A 21,168-nucleotide genomic window follows, 5' to 3' on the forward strand; every position below is an offset into this window, starting at 1 on the left:
CCATCAGGTGGCAGGGGGAACATGGCATAAAAACAGAAAGTGCTGGAAAATGTCCGCGGGTCTGGCAGCCTCTATGGAGAGAGAAACAGAGTTTACATTTCGTGTCCAATATAACTCTTTCTTCGGAACTGATAATGTGGCAGTGGGAGGCTGCAGCCAGGGGTACATGGAGACGACCCCATGAGCCAGCTGAGGGGAGAGGGAAGCACTGGAGATAATCAGGAGGGTGGTGCACTGGAGCCTGGGGTGAGGGAGGTAAAAAAAAAACCTCCTGCAGAGGCCTAGAGGCCCATTCGTGCCCTTCTAGCCTTCAAGGACTCTAGGAAAGATTATGAAAGCAAAACTTGGTTGATAAGATCAGCCAGGCTTCCATGGCGCTGTACCCACCGGGCTCACTGCCCCTTTTGGGGTTCATATAAACTGTACCTACCCACACCGCCCCTCCCCTCCCCCCCACCTTTTAAAAACTGACCTGCCTGGAGCACTTCTGGTCCACAGTTCACCCCTCAACAGAAACTGATCTACATATTTAAACAGCACCAAACTGCCCTGCTGAGGGACAGTCCTGTCACCTTTTCAAAACAGCAGATTAATATTGCGACATGGTGGAAAGGCAGTGGGATCTGAGGGGGCAAGTGACTGCCCTCATTTTAACTACCCTGCCCACCCAGCCCAGGTCTGTCAGGCAGGTTGGGTGTAAATTTGGGGCTCTAAATGCTGGGAACAGAGAAGAGAGCAATCAGCTTCTGTAAGGAGAAACGACAGGTTAAGGTGTGGAACCTTCATCAGAATGGGAAATTGGAAGAGAAATGCACCTCCTTTATGACTTCTACCTGCTGACCTCTTCCTCAACCCTTCCTCTGTTTATCTAGTCCTGCTAAAGAGCTGGTCTACTTTCCAGTTCTGATGTAGGGGCTAAGCTCCCAACTTTAACCAATCCTTTCTCTTGGACATTGACGGGCCTGTTATATACATTCTGCTGGCAGTTCTGGGGGAGTGTGGGGTCTATTTGGAGCACTGCATTTCAGAATCACTAAAATGTGTACAAATGCCGCTGGGTCTCATCCCGCTGAGGGGCAGGTGGTTGACCCAGATGTGTACGAGACAGGCCAATTTTTAAAAGATCCTGATCCCTCCATGCCCCTGCTAGTCTATATCCAGGGTTCCTTTCCAGGTTTTGATCACTCTTTGGGATTAGTTTTCACTGGGGAAAACAGGGCCGTACCTCCCATTAGCCCCAATGCCCCCTTGCAGCTTTCACTGGGACTACTGCAGCGTGCGCAAAGAACTTCCCTGAAACATAGAGTTGGTCTCTTTTCCCATGCAAATCAAAGACTTAATGAGGTAGTTAGGACCTCGCTTGCAATTTTCAAGAACACATAGGGTAAAATTTTTAGCTCGGTGGGCAGGCACACGCCTGACCCGATCGAACGTAAAATGACAAGCGATGATGTCGGGCGGGCGTCCCAACGTCATTGGATATTTCGGTCGGTGGGCGCGTGCCGGAGTCGGCAGCTCGTCCGCCGACAATTAAAATGCCTTTTAAGGCCACTAAAAAGTTAATTGAAGTAAATTTTTTTGCTGCCCGTCCAACCTTGCGGTTGGCGGGCAGGCGAAAAGGCCAAGCGGCCTTTGCACTTTTTTTGGAAATCTCATCCACGGGCGGGATGAGGTTTCCAAAAGCAAATAAAAATAAAATTAAAACTTTGATTTTTCATCAATAACATGTCCCTGCTCATGTGGCACAGATCACATATCTCTTCATCTCCCTGAAGCAGCTTTGTGCCTCAGGGAGATTATGAAGCACGCACTCACGCACATGAGGCAAAGGTCGTGCTCGTCCAGCTCGCACTCCTCCCTCACCCGCACAGGCAGTGCTGAGCACAGCTACTCGCATTTCATGCTGGGCGGGCCTTAATTGGCTTCTCGACCACCACCCCACCCACCCCGCCCGACATGGGTGAAATTCTGCCCAGAGTGAAGTGTTCAATGGTTTCATCGCCCTGCGTTCAATTATCTGAGTCTGGTAACTGATCCGCGCTCACTGTGGTTGATTGGTTAAGCCTGAGTGTTGACTCAGTGCAAAGTAAACAGAACAGCTGAGCAGTTGAGTTGAGATAATCATGGGTGCAGACATTTTGTGATTGCTGAGATATCTTAAAGCCCTTAAATAAACCTTGCACACTTAGAAACTAGTGTCATCTCAACATTGATCTGAGGCAAATTAAATAAATCAAATATACAACAAACCGGTGAATATACAATAGGCGGGGCTGAGGGGGCAAAAACTCCGTCCACTTGTACCAGAGTTTTGACCAAGAAATGGCCAGAACAATTTTGAAAATTAATTTCTTCTGGAGCCAGAAGGTGCTGGAGTGCTGGTTGTACAAAAAATACTGCCTGCCTGATATCATACTGCTTCGACAATGTGCCCCTCTCTTCCACAAGCACCTCACTGTGGGTCTCCATCAGTAACCCAGCCAGCTGATATTCCTGTAACCAAAGAGCATTGGGCTGCCCAAAAGCTGTTTTACCAGTTACTACTTCTATCCCCTTCTCCTGCAGTCACAGTTGAATTTGCAATAGTGCTTCACATTAATCCACATGTATTCCACATTGGGCCTTAGATACTTTAGTAAAGTTCTCTCTCTCTCCGTCACCTCTTTTCAAGCCTGAAGAGTCCCACAGTTTTCTAACCTAGTAGTTCGACACAACTGAGAGGATAGTTAGGCCATTTCAAAGGCCAGTTAAGAGTCATACAGAGGCTAGGCCAGGTAAGGATGGCAAGTTTACTTCCCTAGTCACCCTTGTGAAAGCAGGTGAACTGGCTTCTTGAACCACTGCAGTCGCTGATCGAAGACAACAACAATAACCTGCACTTATAAAGCGCCTTTAACATAGTAAAATATCCAAAGGCCCTTCACAGTGTAATCAGATAAAATATGACACTGACCCACGTAAGGAGATAATAGGATAGATGAACAAAAGCTTGGTCAAAGAGGTGGTTATAAGAAGTGTCTTAATAGAGGACAGAGATAAATGGCGAGGTTTAGTGAGGGAATCCTAGAGCCCAGGCAACCGAAGGCACGGTCGCCAATGGTAGATTAGAACTGAATGTTGTATCCACAGCCTAGCCTATTGATGTCCGAAGCCTGTGCTGAGAACCCTTTGAGGTTGGAATGCCCAAAAAACCAGCAATATTTCAAAAAGTACCTTATGATGTTACTAACAATTGTTCCCTGGAACTTGTTAACCAAATCATCCCCCATACTGAGTGTGAAATAAATGGCAGTGTTTAAAACATTTTAACAAGTGCATAATTCAAACGATGATTATCTTCCAGCGCAAATTTCACCTGGAAGAGTAGGAATTACTTACGAGGTGGTTGTAAAGCCCTGGGGCTTAACAACGATCCATCAGGCTGCTGACAGTGCTGCTCTGGCCTCCCTTTCTCAATGTCTTGCTTCCAATGGCTGTAAATAAAATATTCTGTATTAGCGGTCCATGTTAGATTGGTGCAGTGTAATGGGGTCAATATCTCAATCATGCTCAGATTGCTGCTTCAAGTCTTAAACTGCACTATTTTTTTCGATTACACTTGGGGCCCATTTTAACTACCATAGATGTCGGTGTATAAGTCGACTACTGAAAAATTCCTCCAAAAACTGGATTAACTTCTACTGATGAGTATAAGTGCAAACCGCCATCGCTGGCGTGGGTGCTCGCCATTTTGAAATGTCATTGGCGTCCGGCGCGTAGTGTGGGCGTGTCTTAAACTCCCGCACATCTTCCTAGCACAGCCCGTATTACCTGCTTGATCCCTTGTGCCTAGGTTATAAGGTGCCGGTAGGTAAAACATGCACCTTGGGGGGGGCGTGGTGAAGAATTGAGGCTGGCCACTAATGGGGGATATAGCATGTTGTGGCCGAAAAGGTGGGGGGTTAGCTCATACATCAAGTACAGGCAAAAACATGTTAATTTTTCATTTGTTAAAAGGATTGACACCTGATAAGTAATCTCAAGCTGTGGTTCAGTTGATAGCACCCTTACCTCTGAGTCAGAAGGTTATGGGTTCAAGTCCCACTCCAGAGACTTGAGTGCAAAAAATCTAGGCTGGCACTGGAGTGCTACACTGTGAGAGGTACTGTATTTCAGAAATGATGTTTAACTGAGGTGCCTCAGTCAGGAACAAAGAAGAAAGAATCCTTAAGACTACTTTGAGAGAAGAACAGGGGAGTTAACTCTGGCCAATATTTATCACTAACACGGATTATCTGGTCATAATTACATTGCTTTTTGTGAGAGCTTGCTGTGTGCAAATTGGCTGCGGTATATCCCATGCGACTACAATTCATAAGTACTTCACTGGAGATAAGTTATTTTGGATTGTATTGAGGTCGTAAAAGGTGGTCAATAAATGCAAGTTGTTTTTTTCTATGGCAGTTCATTGCAAACAGAGGAGTCCTTAGATAATACACTGTGTATTATTCTGCTGCTAAAGTGCAGCTATGTTCTTTAAAGGATACAAAATCTAATTGCTGTTTAAATAAACACAGACTGAGGTCAGCCAGAGACTAATTGTTCTCTGGTGCTGTTGACAGGTGGGAAGGTTACTGCAGATTTGAGACTATGGGTGAGAAAGTGTAATTGCTGTGGGCAATCAGTGACTGGTCACCCCGACTCATAAGTCAATAGGACCTTTTTTGCTGCTGTAGAAATTTCTTTGGATATTGCAAACCGTCGTATTTTTTTCCTTTTACTCAACAGTTTTTGAATGTGTGACACTGAAATTCGCAGATAGATTTTTGACAGAAATAAGTTCGAGGTCCAGTTTTTTAAACTTAGGCAGGCTTGTATCTGTCTTTGTGTATATATTTTTGGATAATTTTGATATCGAAGAAAATTGGAAACTGTTCCACTGAACTATAAATATCAAAATACATTCTAATGAAAAGTAAAATACTAAGGATGCTGGAAATTTGAAATGAAGACAGAAAATAGTGGCCACACTCAGCAGGTGTGTCAGCCACTGTGGTAAAAGAAACAGTGTTAACTGGTGGCATTTTAACCTCCCGCCACCACCCACGCCCCCCACCCTGTCCCATCTGCCACCCAGGACAGTTGGGTTTGGTTCAGGTGAGAGATTAAGAAGCCCAACCTGTCTTGATCCCAACCACTTGTTATGGTCGCTGAAACCTTTAAGAAGGCTGTGTGCTGGGTTGGGTAGGTGGGTCAGAGGTTAGTCGGGGGTCAGGGGACATAGTGTGTGCCTCCATTTGGACAAGGCTTTTATTTTTAACTCATGTCAGCCAGATTTTCTGGGCCTTGGGAAACCCGTCAGGTAAAAGGTCCGAGGGGCTGAATCCATAAAGTTAGAGTCTTTACAGCACTGCTTATGGGCCAGGAGGAGCAGAAGTGTTTCCTCTTGTCCCAACAAGCAAACCTGTAAAGCCCCCCAATCTCTACAATCTCCCCCCCAACCAACACCGCCATTATTGACACACCATCACTGTAACCCCCACCCTGATCTCTGACACCATTACGATCAGTGCCCTGCTGCTCTCAACTGCAATTAGCAACGCCTCTATTTCCAATCCCCTTACTCCCCTCCAATCTCTTCCCAACTCCCCAGTGTTCCTCCAAAGAGACGTATGTCCAGGTATCCAGACCATAACTTTCCCAGCCCGTTCCAAAACCCCACCCCAGTAAATAATGGGGTCACCATTTTAGGTTGATGAATCTTTATCGCAGATTTAAGTTTTGTAATTGCCAAGTACGTTCATCGAAAACTACTTACTGATCTAGACGCAATCCTCGTATGTCACTGCAAACGTTCCTGCCCCAGGCACAGTAAGGGTCTCTGGCCAGGACACACTCTCCACAGCTCAGGTAGATTTTGCAGTTTGAGACAGGTAGCTGAACTACTCCAGAGAACGAAGACGCATATAACATGCCCTGTGAATTGGGGACAAAATGCTTCGTTTGAATTTAAGTCAACAGACTGATTGACACAGCTCATGACGATAAGTTTAATAATGTTGCAGAAAGACTGACAATTCAGTACAATGGAAATGTATTTGACACTTAGATGTTGCATGGGCATAGGTTCTAAAAAGACTTTCAAGTAATACAAAACTTAAAACGTTGGCCTTGGGAAAATTTCAAATCTATTGACCCAAATCTTCTGATCAGAGTCGGAACCCCCATATCTGATGCTGATCAGACAGCAAACTACCCAGTTACCCGCAAACGATTTTTCTGTCCAAACTTCCGATGGAGGATCCTGCAGAACTCCCTCAGTGCAGGGATCCATGGAGAGAGCAGCGACGAGAATCTGCACAGAAAGCACGCCCCCTTTTCACGCACTAGCTGTCTTATTCTGTTAAGTGTTTAAAGGCTTCTCAGTGTGTTAGTGAATGAATATACGAGTGAGTGGATGGGTGAGTGTGTAGCTGTGTAAGTGGGTGAGGTAAGTGGGTAGGGTGGAAGCTGGGTAGGGTGGCAGCCGGGTGGAGTGGTAGATGGGTTGGGTAGGCGGGTCAGGGGTTAGTCGGGGGTCAGGGGTCATAGTCAGGAGGTCGAGGAAGGAGTGCGGTGTTCAGTGTGAGTAACTGGGGGGGTGGGGGGGAATCTGTTGTATAGTTACCCAGAAGTTAGACTAAGATTTTTCTGTCTAACATTTCCTGGGTGACTATCCAGGTAATTGAATTGGAATCGTGTGAAGTCTCTAACTCTTACTCAGAGTTTGTGACTTTTTTTGGAGGGTCCCAGGGAGCAGGGGAACAGCCTTTGGAAGTTCAAACTTTCCAGGCAATTCCCACAGAGTCAATGTGTTGTGATTTCCGCGCGGGCCCAAAGCGCATCTTGGGTCATACATCTGGTTTCCAACGATCGGGTGAGTGGACGATCTTGGCCGTTATTTCATCCAAAACGAGTGAGCTTTTGGATCAGCTGTAATATTCCCACCTCTGAGCCAATGGGTGCAGAGCTCAAATCCCATTCTGCAAAGTTCCGATGAGGAGAGACCTGCTCTGAGTTCCAGGTTAACAGATGAGATTTGTCCCTCATCATAAGGACAAAGTGAGCCTATAAAACCAGCCTGTCATACAGGACTAACCTATATAGAGTCTATATAGTACATAAAAGACTAACCCTCTTATCAACTACAATAACGATAGTTAAGCTGCTGGTAGGAATGTTCCTATTTCAGACTGTTAATCAGCCTGCAAATTCTTCCACCCTCTCCAAAGGAGGAACAGGAAAAAACAAAGACTCTGAAAATGTCCCATTTGCACCTTATTAAACTTGCCATTTTTTCTTTATTCGTTCATTCGCCCATGGTATGTAGGCGTTGTTGGCAAGACCAGCATTTGTTGCCCTTGAACTGAGTGGCTTGCCACACCATTTCAGGGGGCAGCTAAGAGTCAGCTACATTGCTGTGGATCCAGAGTCACATGTAGGCCACACCAAGTTAGGCCAGCAGTTTTCCTTCCCTAAAAGGTAATTAGGCGTTTTTTTTTTAAACAGCAATAGACAATGGCTTCATAGTCACCATTACTGAGACTAGCTTCTCAATTCCAGGTTATTACTTGAATTCAAGTTCCTCCAGCGGCCACGTGGGAGCTGAACCCTTGCCCCCCAGGGCATTAGCCTGGGCTGCTGAGTTACTAGTCTAGTGACATTACCATGACGCCACTATCTTCCCCCTTTCCTCAGCAGCCTCTGCATTTGATCCTCTTTTGTTATAAAGCCCAAATTCAACAAAAAAGAAAAGACAGCAGTTAGGCACAGATTCTGGGTGCATCTTGTTGATCTTGTCATGATTGATTGCTGGCAAGAGAAAGGAAAGCAAATAGCTTTCCAGTAATTGAGCCATGTTCCAGCAATTATTACTGCGTTGGCTGAGATGTGAACTGTTTATTTTGTCTTCAGAAGCAAAAAAAGAGCGATTCTTAATGAAATTTGTACCTGTTTCGAATCCAGTATCAGATTCTGCACTGGTTGTGGTTCCGCAAAGAGAGTGATTTCCTCAATAATATGAACCTTGCGATTCACATTTATAGCTTTGTGCAGTATTCCATTTTCTGTCAAAAACAGTAAATAATAACGTAATTTTTTTAAGTGCAAGGTAACAAAATCCAACGGCAATGATACCACTTAATGTAAATATATTTCACCTCAATGCATGTAGAAGACATTCTTATTAAGACGTCTTATTCCTTCATGGATCTGATAGTGTCTAAGGGCCTCTCTCCCACAGGCTATTAAGGATCTAACTTCAAATGCGGAATTTTCTTTCAACTGCTCAGTGTTTTTGACGCATTATTGAATTACCAGCCCTCAAAAGGGAGCTTTCTATCCGCTGGTAAGAATTGTGCTCCATAATTTTTGCAGACAAGGATCTAACTGAGACAACCACAATTACACAGACGGGGAGAAGGGCATCTCTTCCTTCACTTACTGGTGTTTTACCCTAGATTAGCTAAGGGGGTTAATCCTTTTGTGCTCAATTGCAAAAGCATCTGGCAAAGTAGAATATCTGAGAACAATGGGGATAATATCTACCATCTCTGGGGCGTTAAAATGGCAGATCTGATCTCCCCATCCCTCGCTCCCCATCACAGGACCTTTCTGATTTTCATTTCCAAGCGGTGACCATGAGAACATCCCCCAATATTTCAGACCTGTAGGCTTGAATTTGCCACAAAGATTCTTTGCTTTAGGTTGGACACCAACGCGAGAACACTTCAGGTAAGCCGCTAACTGGTGGAGCTGCATGCGGATTCAGTCCACAGAACTTAGCACTGGTTCAATGCTGCCTATGGGCTGGATGGTAAATCCAAGACTGCGCACAACTAGGTAGGCTTTGTGGTCATGGACAAGGGTGAATAACGTTAGCCGAGGGATTGGCAAGGTTCTGCGTGTGCCCATGGATAAACGGAGTGTGCCAGCTCCCTGAGATCACCTTTATCACCATTTTGCCTTTATTTTACTGGTGTACTGTTGTTTTTGCACCTGGGCGAGGTTTCCACTTTGAGTGCAGCATTTGCTCAGTGATAAGATTCTGGTTTTGGCTCATTAACAAAGAAACAGAACAGTGTATCAGGTATAAATATTAATGAGAGGCAACATAGTTAGTGGAAGCAAAACACAGCCCACAGCGATCCAGAATGCCTTTGTTTTTTCTCCGCTAAATCTCAGCAGAATAAATATCTACAAAAAACATTAAAAGATAAACATTTGGGGGAGAAATATAAGAAAATAGATGGTCTCTCTTAGATTGAAATCTGTGGGCCACTCTGAGGTTTATGGTAACGTATAGCTCTGTGCAACTCCCTCAGCAAGCAACAAGACAGAGCAGTAAGCACAAGTATTATTTGGCTAGTATTCTGATGTTCTCTTTACATTGAATTAAATAAAGCTACAAAATCAATTAAATTCTATAGAATGTACAGCAGAGAAACATGCCATTCAGCCCATCAGGTCCATGCAAGCATTTATGCTCCATTCAAGCCAGTTCACAATCTACTTCATCTCACCTTATCAGCATATCTGCCTCATGCAGCTTCCACTTAAATGTATCTACAATATTCACCTTAACCACTCCATACAGGGCAGGGGGTGTTTGAGAAAGTGTTTAATAAGTTATACAGCGTTAATAAGATCCAAGCTGGTCGGTGAAGCTGAAACCAAGCTTTTCATTACTGAGAGAGTTTATTAACTTGTTCAGTCTCACAGCTCTCCTCCTGCTCAACCCAGTGCCCCAGCTATCTCCTATTTATATGTGCTCAAAGACAATTAATGCTCATCACCTGTTACTCTTAACCTCAATAATGCAATTGATAAGACATTAACATACAGGATCCTGCATGGGCTTTATAAACAGAGGCATAGAATACAAAAGCAAGTAAGTTATGATGAACTTCTTTAAAACACTGGTTTGATCTCAACTGGAGTGTAGTGTCCAATTCTGGGCATCCCACTCTAGGAAGATGTGACAGCGTTTGAAAGGGTGCAGAAAAGATTTATGAGAATGGTTCCAGGAATGAGGGACTTCAGTTATGTGGAGAGATTGGAGAAGCTGGGGCTGTTCTCCTTAGAGAAGAGAAGGTTGGCAGGAGTTTTGATAGAAACGAATGATAGTTTTCAAGTGATAGTTTCCAAAATCATGAGGGGTCAGGACGAAGAAGATCGGGAGAAACTTTTCATTATCAGAAGGGTCGGGAACCAAAGGATGATTTAAGGTGATTGGCAAATGAATCAAAGGCCAAATGAGGAAAAGCTCTTTTTTCATTCAGCGTGCAATTAGGATCTGGTTATGCATTGCCTGAGAGTGTGGTTAAGGCAGGTTTAATTGGTGGCCAGCATAGTCGCATGGGCTGAATGGCCTCATTCTGTGCTGTAATTATTCTATGGCCAGGATTTTCCCCTCGGCGATTTGGGGGCGGAAAATGACGCGGGATGACGTTGGGAGGGACCCCTGATGTCATCCCGGTCCATTTAAATCTCTAGGAAGGCGGGCGGACAGCGAAATCAGCTGCTCGCCCGCCGACCTGTCAATGGCCAATTAAGACCATTGACAGGCTAATTAACCTTGTTAAAGACCTGCCCAGCCAACCTTAAGACTGGCGGGCAGGCCAGGAGTCCCAGCGGGCTCCTAATACTACATGAAACCTCATCCACTGGCGTGATGGGGTTTCATGTCCATTTTGTAAAAAATTAATCAAGTTTATGTGTTCTTTATTAACATGTCCCACCTCGTGTGACATTGTCACATGAGGGGGAACATGTTAATAATTTTAATATTTCTCTATTTTTTGACTTTTCTTACCTGTCAGTAAACTCCCTGAGACAGGACTTTGCCTCAGGGAGCAGTGTGTACTTTGACAGCTGGGGATTCCCTCCCCCCCTCACCGCACAGGAAGCGCATAGCACTTCCTGTTGGGCAGGCCGCTGGGTGGGCCTTAATTGGCCCGCCCACTCAAAATGGCGGCGGGCCCCGTTACGGCGGCGGGGGTCGGCGGCACGCATGCCCACCAAGGGCAAGATTCTGCCCTATGATTCTATGTGGCAGCAACTTCTACATTTCAGCCACTTTCTGGTCTTAGAAGGTTCTTAATTCTGATCGCTGAATTCTTTACTGGATTTATTTACTGCCTCATGAGTAGAAACATCTCAAACCTCTTCATAATTTTGAAAACTTTTCTTAGGCTACCTCTTAGTCTTCTCTTTTCTAGAGAAAAGAGCCACATCCTGTTCAGTCTTTCCCAATGCTTTATCCCTCTGATTAAAACCAAAGGTACAATCACTGCATTTACCGTTAGTGATTTCTATCTCATCCTAATACAGGATGGAATGGCAATGAATACCCCACTGTGTAGTGAATTTGACACAGACAAGGGCTTTCTTCGTTGCTTAAGTTATCTCAGAAGCATTTAATTTCCAGATGCTCTCCGTGAAATAGCTGATGTGGAGAAAAGGCGTCTGATTAATTCTGCGTACCTGTGCCCACAAACAGCACGTCATAGTAGCCCTGGGTGGTCTGGACTCTGTCCACAGCGAGTTGGGTGTACTTCACATGTTTCTTCATCAGCAGAGGCTGGCTCTTGACAATCTCCTCCATCAGAAAGTGCTCCTTTGCAAAATTCAACACCTTATCCGGCATTTGGAATGAAGAGTTTATGTTCATGGCTCTTGCTGCATTTGTAATGCACTGTGGGGGATAATGCAAGAAAGGTAAATTTGTACTAGTTAATCCACAGTAAACATGCCTAAGGGGCGATAATAACAGCTGGTTACCGAGCAGTGGAAATAGTTTCTTCCCATGTACTCTATTAAAACCTGCTACGACTCCTGTATAGACCAATAACTTGTTAAAAAATCCACATTTCCAGTGGCCAACTTAAAAGGAATTGCACGACAAGATTTCAAGATTTAAGACTTTTAATGTAACACAAACAAAAGAAGCATTGACTAAACAATATCTCAGCGGCCAATTTATACTCCAAACTACAGTAAAGATTGTCCCATTTAAATATAAAACAGCCAAAAATTTCCCTCCATGGTTATACTTCACTGTATTCCTTAAGCAGATACTCTCTACACTCCTGGAACTAGTCCGTTCTTAGTTCATGATTCTTAGCTCCTGAGGGCTTGCTTTCTTTCTCTTCCTTTTCCAGCCAGATAACTTCTAATTCCCGAACTGGCTTTTATGGTGAGGGTTACCCTGGAGATTCCGCCCTCTAGGCAACGCTAGGCAAATCTTCCAGTTTGTTTAAACCTTCACAAACTCGATCTTTTCAATTCACACGCAAGCTCCCACCTGCATTCTTGCATGGTCAACCACAGAGACTTGTTGGCTCTCTCTCTTGAATTCTTGGAGACTGTGAAGTTCAGTGATACTTTCAGGAAAACCTGTAACCCAATTCTACAATGGTTTCCAATGGACTCTCCCCCTCTCAAAGCTCATCTCCACGATCAATTGAATCACAGGGGCTTTGTATCCAGGTAGAAATTCTAATTAGCTATCTTTTAGACTCCCAATTTCATTCCATCCTGAAACTAAGTAGATAATTTACAGTCTAACCGTTTACAAATCGGATATTCCTAACATCTTCCTGGGACTTTGGAGGCTAACAGACTATCTGCTGTCAGCACAGATGCTTTGGTCATTGTTTACAGGCATGAACACCTTGCACTTTCTTCCCAGTAAAACAACTTGGCCCCCTTTAATCTTTACCACCCAGGCTTGCTCTGTCTGCAGAATTAATAACAGGTCACATGACCTCCATTTTACCCCACATAAAAGATACAGTCCCAAAACATAATAGCCTTTTAAAGTCTTGCACGTGTAACAAATTCTTCATTATTTTGAAGAACTCTATGCTCCAAGGGGAAAAATCTCAGCTTTTCTAGTCTCTCTACACAACTGATGCCCTTTATAGTTACAGGGTCATTCTGGTACAGAAGGAAGCCATTTGGCCCATTGAGTTCATGCCAACTCTCTGTAGGGCAATTCTGCCTCTCTATCTCTGTAGCCCTGCAAATTTATTACCTTTAAGCTCCTATCCAACTGAGCTATCTACATGTGTGAAATTGTCACACTCTTCCAAGATGGAAGCCCATAAATCAGCTGACCTTTACTGGTATTGATCCACCAGTGGTTCCAATGCTCTGACAATATAATAAATAAAAGCAAAATACTGAAGATGCTGGAAATCTGAAACAAAAGTAGAAAATGTTGGAAAAACTCAGCAGGTCTAGCAGCATCTGTGGAGAGAGAAACAGAGTTAACCATTCGGGTCTGTGTGACTCAAAAGAATGGTCATACGGACTCGAAACGTTACCTCTGTTTCTCTCTCCGCAGATGCTGCTAGACCTGCTGAGTTTTTCCAACATTTTCTGTTTTTGTCCCTGACAATATAACTTGGGTACATATCTCCAAATGTTATAGAGGTATATTATGCACATTAGAAGTAAACACTTTGGCTAGTTGATAGAACTCTTGCCTAAGGGCCAGGAGGTTGTGGGTTTAAATCTCACTCCAGGGACTTGAGCACAAAATCCAGGATGACACTCCGATGCAATACTGAGGGAGTGCTGCATTGTCTTTCAGAAGAGACATCAAACCAAGGTCCAGTATGCATTTTCTGGTAGATGCAAAAAATCCCATAGCACCATCTAAAGGAGAGCAGGGGAATTCTCCGCAGTGCACTGGCCAATATTTATCCCTCAACCAATATCATTAAAAAAAAAACAGGTAATCACTTTATTATCGCATTACTGCCTGTGGGACAATTGCTTGCCATGTTTCCAATGTTACAACAATGGCTACACTTCAAGAAGTACTTCATTGGCACTTTGACATGTCCTGGGGGCTGTGAAAGCCTTAATCGAGATGGGCACCTCAGCACCCTATTGAGGGAGCGCTGGACTGATGGAAGTGCTGTCTTGTGGATGAGAGATGGACAGCCTCAACTGTGTGTCTGGTTGGGCATAAATGATCCGATGGCAATATTCCCTTAAACTGTGGGGAGCTCTCTCAGTGTCCTAGTCAACATTGACCCCACCTCAACCAATAACCATCAATACAGATTAACTGGTCATTTATCCCATTGCTGTTTTTGGGACCTTGCCATGTGAAAATTAGCAGGCACCTCTGCTGACAAAATAACAACACTTTCACTTTGAAAAAAAGTAATTAATTGGTTGTGACAGGGCTCTGGGACATCCTGAAGATATGAAGGATATCAGATAAATGTGGTACTCTTTATCACTGAAATATTTTGAACTAAGCTGCTATCACCAAGATATTTTGCTGCAAATTTTATTCATGAGCTTTATTAACCACCAGCCGAGCTCAGGGATTGGACATTTTGAAACAGTTCAGTTTAAGTTTGTCATTGTTGAAAGAGGTGGACAAAAGCTACACTTCAAAGCATCATCACTGGGAATGTGACCTGGTTTAAAAATGTGAATCTGCTGCTGCAACAGGCCTTTTAAACCCCTTTTAAATTGCAGTGTAAATAATTATTGTAAGAATAATTATTGCAGAAAATTTTACCCTGGGCGGGCGGGCTCGGTGGGGGCGGTTGGGAATTCGCCGGCGATCGGCACCACACCGCGATTTCACGCTGGGTGGGCCAATTAATGCCTGACCAGCGTGCAACATGAGGGGCAGCGCTGAGTGCTGCCTGTGCGGGGGGGAGGGGGGAGTGGGGTGCGGGTGGGGGGAGGGGGCAGTGGGGTGGGGCGGGGAGGGGGCAGTGGGGTGGGGTGGGGAGGGGGGAGTGGGGTGGGGCGGGGGGGTGGGGGTAGTGGGGTGGGGGGTGGGGGGGGGGTGCGAGTGGGCCGAGTGTGAACTTCACCCATGCGAGTGAGTGAGTGAGTGCTTCACAATCTCCCCAAGGCCCAGAGCTGCCGCCTCAGGCAGATACAACAAAAAAATAATAAAAGAAAATAAAAAGGTGGTAAAACATGTCCCCTCGTGTGACTCTGAGCAGGGACATGTGATTAATGCAATTGTAAAACTTTTATTTTTATTTGCTTTTGGAAACCTCATCCCGCCCGTGGATGAGGTTTCCAAAAAAATACGCAAAGGCCGCTTGGCCTTTTCGCTTGCCCCACCGTTAGGTTGGATGGGCAGCAAAAATTTAAATTTAATTGATTACTTAACGGCCTTAACAGGCCATTTAATTGTCAATGGGCGTGCTGCCAGCTACAGCATGGGCCAGCCAACAGAACTCTCACGCGACTGTGCACTGACGCTGGCATGCTCAGACAATGTCAATTTCACACTCGAGCAAGTCGGGCACACGCCCGCCGACCCAGCAAAAATTTCTGCCCCAGGAGCTGAGAGACCTCCCTCTCTCTCCTAGTGCTGTACGCCGGTGAAAAACAGGTCCAAGTATCTTGGCAGAATCGAGATCCAAGTCAGCCATGATTTATTTGAATAACAGAATAGGCTCGAGGGGCTGAATGGCCACCTTCTGTTCCTAAGTTTCTGAATGGTAACACATCCATTTTACTTGGGAAACTACTGCTGCCCTGGGGGTGAATGATTTTTGCCGCTTCAATTGTTGTAACTTAAGCTCTAGATGCACAAGTGAAGTTACGAGGTCATAAGCTATAAATAATCTTAGTTTTTTTTGCCCACTTTTGCCAGTATAAAGAGAGAGTAAGAGCAGATTTTGCTGCAGGTGATTTCATGTGCCATGAATTTGTTAATGGGAAGTGACGGGAATCGGACCTTTAATGACATGTGGAAAATAATACTTGCTTCACACCTTTCAAGTGTCTTATGAGCTTCTTAAATGAAGGACAGCTGATTCAAACCAGCTGCAGATCAGTCAAAAACTTCTTTGTATCAAATTCCAAAAGCTCTTCATCACTGATCTCCCATGTGGAGGTGCATGTGATTGGGATCATGAGGGAATAGAGGAGTCCTTTTCATCAGGCAAGCCCTCAAAACTAACTACCCGACAGAGCGTTTGGAGACGGACTTGAATACGAAGAGAAACAAGAGTAAAACCTTAATGGAGCAGCAATGAACATACATTGAAAGAAAGACTTGCATTTATATGGCCAACGCCAGCCGTCTTAATGCATTTTACAGCCAACAAAATACTGTTTTAAAGCGTAGTCACTGTAGTGTAGGACATGCAGCCAATTTGCACACAGAAAGCTCCCACTAACAGCAATGTGATAATGACCAGATCATTGCTGGTGGTGTAGTGGTAACATCAGTGGCTTAGTAATCCTCATTCTGTGAGGACATGGATTCAAATCCCACCACAGTGGCCAGTAACATTTAAGTTCAATTAATAAATTTGGAATTAAAAAGCTAGTCTCAGTGTTGTTGCAAAAACCCATCTGCTCCACGAATTCCCTTTAGAGAAGGAAATCTGCCACCTGGTCTGGTCTACATGTTACTTCAGACCCACAGAAATGTGGTTGACTTTTAACTGCCCTCTGAAATGACCGAGCAAGCCACTCAGTTCATGGGCAATTAGGGATGGGCAACAAATGCTGGCCTTGCCAGTGACACCCACATCCCAGGAAAGAACAAATTAAAAAAAAACCTTTTTAAATGGGTTAAATGACAAACACTGGTCCGGACACTAGGAATAACTCCCCTGATCTTCTTTAAGAATGGTGCCCTGGGATCTTTTACATCCACTGGAACAGGTAGATTAACACCACATCTCAAAGACAGCACCTCCTACAAAGTAGCACTTCTTCAATACCACAGTGGAGCATCAGCCTCGATTTCTGTGCTCAAGTGGGACTTGAACCCAGACCCGTTATGGCTCATAGGCGAGAGTGTTACCAACTGAACCATGGCTGACACTACAAAGTAAAGTGATCAGCATCTTAGAAATACTTTCAAATCCGCTGCACTTATTGATCAAGGTGGCAGAGAGCTGGCTTTATGGGCTGCAATCGTTCAAGTGGGCAGATTGCCACCACCTTGTCAAGGCAATTAGGATGGGCAATAAACGCTAGTGTTGGCAGTGATGCTCACATCCCAAGAATGAATAAAAATAGCAAATGTGTCACCATGTGGTAAATCACCCTGTCTTAATGCAGACTGTGTAAAAGCAGAACTTGCAAATGATAGGGACTGTGGAGAAATGGCCAAAGGCATATCTTCCCGGGACTGCCAACTTTATAGGAGCAGAGAATGGTGACTTAATTAGAAGACTCTTTAAGTTATTGGCTGTGATAAGTGTGGACAGCTGCAAAGATTATTAACGTGTTTCATATTAAAAATACCAATCTCTACGACTTGCACCATGCCCACACTTACTGCTGGAGGTGTCAGGCAGCCTGCTTGCCCTTGGGCCTATGAGGCCCTTAAACGGCCAATTAATGGCCACTAAAGGGCCTCATCATGCCCCCGCCTCTATTTTACTTGTGACAGGAGGAGGCCCATTCCAAACGGGTAACCTGGCAGCTTCAGCTGAGCAGGCTGGTGTCGGGCAAGAGGGGAGAAGACCTCCTTTGCGGATCACCTGTTTTTGTTTGGGGCAACCCCCCACTACGGCCCTGCCCCCACTACCAGGTCATACCTCCCACTTTTAGACATCCCCCAACACCACCCCTCCCCAGTCCCTCAAAACCCAGTCACCCAAGCCACTGAAGCCTTTACACTGGGGCCTGCCAGCTTGGCCCGGCCGATACCCCTGACTTATCTTGGTACCCGGGTCTCCACTTCTTCAGGACTGCTTGTAGTCCCAGCAGTGGCCACCACTCGAACTTGGCACTGCTGAGACTACAGAACTGTCGGCCATCTGATTGGCCAGCAGCTCTCTAAGGCTAGACTTCCTCTGAGGATGGTGTGCAAGTCTCGCCATAAGCCAATTAACACTGTTCCCAGCGTTAAGTGGTGTGACTTTTTAGCTGAGAAGAGGCAGGGGCTATGGTTGTGGCAGAGGTGGGAAGCTGATTGGAGAGGTTCAAGTGGGGAGTTGCAGGAAAGATGAGCGCAGATTTGGGAGGCAACAACACGTTCAAAGACCTAGGAGAGGGAAGGGAGGTGGGAGATAGGACAGTGTTTTGTAAAGAAAGAAGAATCAGGATGGATTTATTGAAGGGGGGTGATGACTGCAGAATTGAAAGGGAGGATGACAGTACCTGAGGAGAGACAACAGTTAACAATATCAGCTAACCTGGGAGGTCAGGAAGAGAAGTTGGGTTGTCAGCAGTTTGGTGGGAATAAGGTCGAGGGAACAGAAGGTGGGTCTTATGGACAAGATAAATTCACAGAGGTTACGATGGGAGACAGGAGAGAAACTAGAGAAAGGTGAAAGTTCAAGGCTAGGGAGGGGGGAACCTTGGGGGGGAGGTTGGCCAGGTGGAGGAAGGGGAGGGAGGGAAGTGGCAGAGGCAGATGGACAGGTTGTCTGAATCTTAGCGTCGAAGAAGTCCTCACGCTTATGGATGGAGTTGAGGGTGAAGGGGGCTGGGGAGAGGGGTCTAAGAAGATGGTGAGTAGTGTAGAACATAAGCTGACATTATCTTTCCATTCCAGAATAAGGTGGCGACAGGGCTGGGAGAGATACATCCAAAATTGAATCCATAGAACTGAGCAGTAGTTGGAGCCTGCAACTGCAGTGTGACAGCTGACAAGGTAAAATCACATGGGAAATGTTGACATAGCTGAAAAAGATCGTGATTAACGGGAAGTAAGGTTTTGGACAAGAAATGGTGGCCTATGCAAGATTTCTATTGATAGCTAGAAAGATCAGTGAACATTCCGGAGCGCAATCAGAACCAACTTTGTAACATACACTGCATTGCGATAAAGCGTCAATCCTTTTGACATTACACAGAGACATTAAAATGCCAACGTGTTCCTCAAAATAGTTAACAAGGCTAGTTTTTATATCAGAGATACTTACAGTGCCTGGCCTTGGTTCTGGAACAATATGGTTGTAGGGATACCATTGCTGTGTCTCCCAATTCACTTCCACGTACCCTCCACTGAAGGCGCTCTTCACATCTCCCACGGAGAAGGCACAAACCGCAGAAGAAGCCGGACCTCCCTTGTACCTGAGAAGAGAATCAGCAGGTTAAGCACAATGGTCAAGACTCTGGCTCTTCCTCCAGTCCGTACACCTTAAAATCTCCTGTGTCGCTTTCCCATTAACCTTCTGTATTCAACGGGATCATTTAATTCACACCATGGTGTTTATTACAAGTTACAGAAAAAAACAAGTCTGCTAGTTGTTACTATGTGTGACAGTAAACAATTGCTAATTTTGCAAGATGTAAGAAAGGGTAATAATTAAAGGTTCCTTTCTCGCTTGCTCCTTTTTTTAAAAACAAGATGTTACAACTTTCATGCGCTTAGAATGACACCATTTCTGTAAAACAACTTAACAGGATGAGAAAAAGTTCCACTAAAGCAAATGTCAGCAGTTATTCTAAGCCTGGAACAAGAACAGTGTAGAATCTCACTAATTAGCTGTCACTGCCCCATAACAAAGACTGCATATTTCCACCTCCGTAACACCACTCGACTCTGTCCCTGCCTCAGCTCATCTGCTGCTGAAACCCTCATTCATGTCCTTGTTACCTCCAAGCCTGACTATTCCAATGCGCTTTTGGCTAACCTCCCACGTACTACCCTCTGTAAACTTGAGATCATCCAAAACTCTGTTGCCTGTGTCCTAACTCTCACCAAGTTCCATTCCCCCACCACCCCTGTGCTTGCAGATTTACATTGGCTCCCTCAATTAGGCAATGCCTCAATTCTAAACTTCTTACTCTTCTTTCCCAATCTTTCCGAGGCTTTGCACCACCACCTCCCCCCACCCCCCAACCCTGCCCTATCTCCATAATCTCCTCCAGCCCCACAACCCTACTAAATATTTGTGATCCTCTATTTCTGGCCCCTGGAGCATCCCTGATTTTATTCACTCCACCATTGGTGTCTGTCCTACAGCTGACAAGGCCATAAGTTCCGGAGTTTCCTCCTGCCTCTCTCTTTTTCTTCCTTTAATACGTCCTTTAAAAACCTATCTCCTTAACTAAGCTTTTGGTCATCTGACATAATATCTCCTTATGTGGCTCACTGTGAAATTTTGTTTGATAGCGCTCCTGTGAATTGCCACGGGATGTTTTACTATGTTAAAGGCGCGATATAAATGCAAGTTGTTGTTGTTAGAAGGCGGGGAATTTGGGGGAAAGAAAGGAAATCTGTTGATACCCACACTAAATAATTGCTGAAGTAACTTTCAGTCCATCAATCAAAGTTTCCCACAAAGAATTTTAGTATTCTACTTTAAAATATTGCCATCTCAACACAAACTAGTTATTTATTGTACAAATGTGTAAACTCAACACAACACTGTAAAGGCTGCGTCATAAGTTGACTCATCCTGTTTTACCTGATGGCATGAGATAAATATGGGTCTGGAACTCACTGCCTGAAAGCACGGCAGAAACCCTCAACTCATTGAAAAGTGTCTGGATATCCAACTGCAGGGCTCCAGACCAAATGCTGGAAAGTGGGATTAGGCTGGGTGGCTCATTTTTCGGCCAGCGCAGACACGGTGGGTCTGACCCCCCCCCGAAGCCTGTCCACCATCTACAAGGCACAAGTCAGGAGTGTGATGGAATACTCCCCACTTGCGCAGCTCCAACTACACTCAAGAAGCTCGACACCACCCAGGACGAAGCAGCCCTGCTTGATTGGCACCCCATCCACAAATGTTCACTCCCTCCGCCACCGACACACAGTGGCCATCTACAAGACGCACTCACCAAGGTTCCTTAGACAGCAGCTTCCAAACCCATGGCCGCTAGCTACCACCTAGAAGGACAAGGTCAGCAGATACATGGGAACACCACAGCCTGCAAGCTCCCATCCAAGCCACACACCATTCTGACTTGGTCACTGGGTCAAAATCCTGGAACTCCCTGCCTAACAGCACTGTGGGTGTACCTACACCACATAGACTGCAGCAGTTCAAGAAGGCAGCTCACCACCACCTTCTCGAGGGTAATTAGGGATTGGCAATAAATGCTGGCCTAGCCAGCAACACCCACATCCCGTGAACGAATATTGAAAAAAGTGGCCTCTTTCTGTGCTGTAAACTTTCTTTAATTCTATGAAATGGACCAGAATGCGCAGATCATTCCATCTCCATTCCAAAATCTTAT

General features: G+C 45.1%; 1 protein-coding gene across 9 annotated transcripts in view; it reads right to left on the minus strand.

The window, feature by feature from the left end:
• Positions 1 to 21,168, minus strand: part of sema4ba (sema domain, immunoglobulin domain (Ig), transmembrane domain (TM) and short cytoplasmic domain, (semaphorin) 4Ba) — a 382,578-nt gene that overhangs the window by 13,158 nt on the left and 348,252 nt on the right. For all 9 annotated transcript variants that reach the window (XM_078530416.1, XM_078530415.1, XM_078530413.1 and 6 more), the window contains 5 exons: positions 18,903 to 19,053; positions 11,503 to 11,713; positions 7,969 to 8,084; positions 5,798 to 5,955; positions 3,379 to 3,473 (listed from right to left, as the gene is read on the minus strand). In XM_078530416.1, coding sequence (XP_078386542.1) covers positions 3,379 to 3,473; positions 5,798 to 5,955; positions 7,969 to 8,084; positions 11,503 to 11,713; positions 18,903 to 19,053 — 731 coding nt within the window. The remainder of the gene's footprint in view (positions 1 to 3,378; positions 3,474 to 5,797; positions 5,956 to 7,968; positions 8,085 to 11,502; positions 11,714 to 18,902; positions 19,054 to 21,168) is intronic.

Source organism: Cetorhinus maximus, chromosome 26 (genome assembly GCF_964194155.1).
Source record: "Cetorhinus maximus chromosome 26, sCetMax3.hap1.1, whole genome shotgun sequence".
NCBI classification, from domain to species: Eukaryota; Metazoa; Chordata; class Chondrichthyes; order Lamniformes; family Cetorhinidae; genus Cetorhinus; species Cetorhinus maximus.